Source organism: Protobothrops mucrosquamatus, unplaced genomic scaffold (genome assembly GCF_001527695.2).
Source record: "Protobothrops mucrosquamatus isolate PMUCROS unplaced genomic scaffold, P.Mucros_1.0 scaffold4636, whole genome shotgun sequence".
NCBI classification, from domain to species: domain Eukaryota; kingdom Metazoa; phylum Chordata; class Lepidosauria; order Squamata; family Viperidae; genus Protobothrops; species Protobothrops mucrosquamatus.
Window position 1 is genome coordinate 21394 of NW_015390536.1, and position 5317 is coordinate 26710.

Sequence of the window (5317 nt, forward strand, 5' to 3'; positions counted from 1 at the left end):
GAATATGGCTGCCCTGGGTAAGGCCAAGATGTTCATCTCCCTATAAGACCGTGACAGAAATACTCATCACAAATTTGGGGAATATCCTAGATCACTGGTGGCGAACCTATGGCACCTGTGCCAAAGACAGCCCTTGGAGTCCTCAGCCTCCAGCCCTGCCTCTCCCCATGGTGCCCTCCTCACCAGCAGCCTCCCCCGGAAAGTTGCCCCCCGGGCATGGCCCGCACTGAGCAGCGCAACCAAAGACATGGCAGTGGGTGTGGGTGGCTATGCCGATGCTGCTGCCGGGCAGCCCATCGTATGCCGATGATGCTGCAAGGCGCAGGCAAAGGGCATGGCTGCCATGGCACTGCTGGGGTGCCTGGTTGATGTGCAGCGGACCGTGGAGGTGGTGTGTGGCCCTGCGGGTGGGTGGGGCGGGGCAGGGCAGGCCGGAACGGGGCGGCGGAGCAGGGCAGGTTTTGGACACTCGGTCTCTAAAAGGTTCGCCATCACTGTCCCAGATGCTCCGTGGAAGGGATTGAGTAGATTGACTGATCCGTAGCAAAGCTTTAATCTGTTTTTTTTTTTTGGCTGAAAAAAAATTCTTTCTGTACAATCAGAGACTCTTAGATAATAATTTGCAGATATCACATCCTGGCTAGACAAATGAATTGTACCAAACCTGGAATACAGATTGGCATGTTTTTTGAGTGGTGGGGAAAGACACGCCACCTTAAGCTTCTAAATTCTAATCAGAATGTTAATTTTCTTTTTTTCCATGCAGATGATGTATCTGTGAATGAGAACGACAAGCAGGGAAGGTTAAATCTACTCCAAATAGCGAAGAATGAATTACAAGTACAAACCCTAGGCCATCAAAGTGACACCAAAAGGCTAAAGAGAAACGAGCCAGAAGATGGAGTGGAGAAGTCATCCACTTCTCTTCCTGTTGGTATTTGTGTCTTCCTGTCCCAGCAAGATCAGAGTGAAATGAGAAAAGGAAAATATAGAAAAAGAGAAAAGATGAATTTGAAGAATATAAATACGGTAGAAACTAGACTAGAGAAAATCTACAAGCCTTTAGACACTATGGAAAATAACTTCTTCACTTCTACTTCACCAAAAAAACTGTATAAGAAAGACAGATCATATCCCTCTGTAAATTCTGGGGGGGATTCCAGTCTGAGCAAAAAGAAGACATTGTGCATGCAGTGTGGAAAGTGTTTCTGTAGCAAAAGTAATTTTAATCGCCACCAAAAAATCCACACTGGGGAGAGACCATATAAATGCATGGAATGTGGAAAGACCTTTATCCAGAAAGGACATGTTAGTCTTCATCAACGGATTCATACTGGGGAGAGACCATATAAATGCACGAAATGTGGAAAGAGTTTCATTAGCAACAATAATCTTAATCGCCATCAAAAGATTCACATTGGGGAGCGATCATATAAATGCATGGAATGTGGAAAGACCTTTATCCAGAAAGGACATCTTAATCTTCATAAAAGGATCCATACTGGGGAGAGACTATATAAATGCACAGAATGTGGAAAATGTTTCATTAGCAACAATAAACTTAATAGCCACCAAAAGATTCATACCACAGAGAGACCACATAAATGCATGAAATGTGGAATGACCTTTACATGGAAAGAACATCTTAATCTCCACCGAAAGAACCACACAGGGGAGAGACCATATAAATGTATGGAATGTGGAAAGACCTTTATCCAGAAAGGACATCTTAATCTTCATCAAAGGATACATACTGGGGAGAGACCGTATAAATGCATGGAATGTGGAATGACCTTTATCCAGGAAGGACATCTTAATCTTCATAAAAGAATCCATACTCAGGAGAGACCATATAAATGCATGGAATGTGGAAAGACCTTTACCCAGAATGGAGATCTTAATCGTCACAAATGGATCCACACTCTGGACAGACCGTTTAAATGCACGGAATGTGGAAAGAGTTTCATTAGCAACAGTAATCTTATTTGCCACCAACGGAACCACACCGGGGAGCGACCATATAAATGTATGGAATGTGGAAAGACCTTTACCCGAAAAGGATATCTTAATCTTCATGAAAGGATCCACACTGGGGAGAAACCGTATAAATGCATGGAATGTGGAAAGAGCTTTACTCAGAAAGAAAAACTTAGTTGTCACGAAAGGATCCACACAGGAGAGAGACCTTATAAATGCATGGTGTGTGGAAAGAGCTTCATTAGCAACAATAAACTTAATCGCCACCAAAAGATTCACACGGGGGAACAATCATATAAATGCATGGAATGTGGAAGGACCTTTACCCGAAAAGGATATCTTAATCTTCATGAAAGGACGCACACTGGAGAGAGAGCATAAATTCATGGAATGTGGAAAGAGCTTTACTGAAAAAGAAAAACTTAGTCATCATGAGCCACATAATTCTGTCAGGTGTTTTTTTCTAAAGTGCCCAGCTTCTACAAGGGTTGTTTTTTTTTCTAAAGTGCTGAGACCAAGTGCAAATATAGCTTTAACATTGTAGCACCTTTGGTTGTCACAATGGCATCCACACAGGATAAAATTGGTGGAACCACCATCACTGTGTGTGCTTAGTTCTCATAAAATGATCCACACAGGAAAAATAAATGAAATCCGTGGATTGACCTTTATTCTCAGCAATCAACTTCATTTTCACCCCAGGATCCAGACATGGCAGAGAGCTTACTAATTCATGGAATGTGCAACAATCTGGCTTGTACTGGAATGTTATTTACCATCCATGTTGTTAGAAGAAAAAGGACAAGCGCTAGAATTTGGAAATTGCTGATGTTGGATCAGTGACCTTACTGATGCCTTTCTTCTTGAGGCCGAAAGTAAGACCCGGTCTTACTTTCTTTTGGGCTCTGAAATAAATACTAGGACTTACTTTCGAGTAGGGCTTACTTTTTGCTGGTACCAGCAAGCCGCAAGTGCGGGGGGGGCAGTGCGGGGCCTGTGCATGGGGTGGAGATGAAATGCAGTGACGAGATGGTGGTGATGGACTAAGTATCTGGGCAGATGGGGCATGTTCCCTCCCGTGGTAGACCAGCCTCTGCAACCCTGAGGCGGCCGTGCTGGGCGATGGCGGGAAGAGCGCCGAGGTGGTGATGCTCCTCCGGCTTGAACAGGTGGCCTTTGCCCCAGGGACCTGGGGAGGCCGCCTTCCTGGGCTGGCCAGGCCCTCCTCAGAGGTGAGCGGGGAGGTGGTAGCCCAGGACAAAAGCGCCAAGTGAAGCGCCTATCAGCGCCCGTGCTGGCTGCCCCTTCTCCTTGCAGGGAAACAAAAGAAAGCTCAATCAATTTCAAGTTCTAACCAAAAAAAAAATCTTGCGAAGTTGGGATTGATTGACCTTCCTCTCCCAAAACCTCGTTTCCCTACATGCGGCAGCAGAAAAAAATGAAGGAGAAATGGGGCGGGGCCAGAAGTAACGTAAGCAAAGACATGCAATTCCTGGGGGAAGCGAGGGCATCTGGGTGGTGGTGTGGCAAGCTCTCCATCTCCACGGGGAAAGAGCAATCGGCATGGGCGCTGAAGGCAGGATGCCCGCTTGCTTGAGCACTCTCACCAGGAAGGCGGACTCCGCAGACCCCCAGGATAAAGCCTCCCCCTCCAGGTGGAAAAGCGTCGGCCTGGTTGCTCTTACCTCAGCGTCCTTCCTGCCGCCGCCCATCACGGCCACCCCAGGGCTGCAGAGGCTGTCCTAGCAGGGGAAAGGCACACACCCCGCCCACACAGGTACTTGGTCCACGAAACAAGCCCAGTGGTGGTAAGGAACCAGTATACCATTGGTTAACAGGGCACGTGGATCAGATCTGCCTTCCCCTACCAGCTTTGCCTCGTCGTAGAGGCACTGGTATGTGGAAATGCCCCAGAAGATACCCCAGAACAAGACTGGGAGAGTGGGGCACATTATAAGAATGAGAGAAGAAATTCTCCCTAGTGTTCCAGAGGGGAGGGGACAAATACTTTCAGAGCTGCTGGATTTTGTCTTATGGCCTCACAGTAGAGGTAGAATTAGTATTCATTCGTGTGCATTTTGTTTGGAATAGCTCAAAGGGCTGACAAATGGTTCCTCCAATCAGGATTCCCAGACGTGGAATGCGGACCTCAACCCTGTATGCAAGGTGACTTCTGTACCCAACAATAGCCCTTCCCAAGGATACACTCAGAAAGATAGAGATATAAAACTTTTCCACAAGCACAAAAACCTCCAGCCTGCTTGGTCCTGCAATAAGGAACAGAGTAAGAATTGGCCAGGTGACTCCAGAGGAAGAATGATCCAAAATGTACAGTGCTATTTGGTGGTTCCCAGAGATCCCTTCGGACTAGTTTAACTGCAGGGCTGTTCCTCCTCTGCCTTTAAAGATGTTTAGATCTCGGATTCGGAGGGAAGAGCTTCAGGAAGGAAGATGTAAAGGAGACATCTAACTGGTGCCCACTAGCCGGCTTCTTGTCAGTAGAAACCATCAACGGCAGGAGGGGCATCTTTTCTCAGTCCAGAATCATACATTGCCCTGCTGGTTTTCTTGGATGCCCCCCTCACCCAAGGGGAGTTGTACGAAGGAAAATGTGGTGGCCTTGGAATGTATGAAAGAAAACGTAGCCTTTTTCATTTTTGGAGAAGGCTGAGGAGTGACCCTTGAGACTGGTCCTGTCCACAGATGATGAGGGGGGAAGCAGTCCCCCAAGAGAAAAAAGTGTCTGGACATAGGGCAGGGCCCTGTCGCTGGGCAGGTGATCAGTGGGGCGAAGCAGGGAGAAAGCTGCTGCTGCCATGGTGCACAGCGGCAGTGGAGCCCAGGCCTACTCCACCCATCCACTGTACGGTAGCATGGCAGTCCGGCTCGGGAAGGGAGTGAAAGGGAGCAAGGAATAGCCTGGCTGAGGGATGCTTGAAGGAAGTGGGTGTGGGGCGTGTGGGGCAGCTCCATTCGCCCCTCCACCTTCCTCGCCTCGTGGCGGCAGTGGCACGATTGTCACGCGCCTCCTGCCCCATTGCGGCAGGCAGGTTGGACGGAGGGGCCCAGGTGCTAATTAGAGCTTATTTTTGGAATAGGGCTTATATTAAAAGATAACTTAGTCCCCAACGAGATTGTGAAGGTGACGGGGCAATGGAAGAATTGCAGAAGAAACTCCCTAATTTTTTCAGAGTAAAAGGAGAGGAGGGAAGAAATATTTGCAGAGTTTTAGGATTTTGTATTGTGGCCTCACAGTAGAAATAGCGCTAGTATTCATTCTAGTGCTTCTTGTCTGAATTTAGCTCAAAAGGCTGACAAATGCATCCTCTAGTCAGGATTC

At 47.5% G+C, this 5317-nt stretch overlaps 1 protein-coding gene across 1 annotated transcript in view; it reads left to right on the forward strand.

Annotated features, from left to right (window-relative positions):
- Positions 1–2465, forward strand: part of LOC107299167 (zinc finger protein 665-like) — an 11845-nt gene extending 9380 nt beyond the window's left edge. The window contains exon 6 of the mRNA XM_029286700.1: positions 958–2465. Coding sequence (XP_029142533.1) covers positions 958–2358 — 1401 coding nt within the window. The 3' untranslated portion in view covers positions 2359–2465. The remainder of the gene's footprint in view (positions 1–957) is intronic.
- The last annotated feature ends 2852 nt before the right edge of the window (positions 2466–5317 follow it).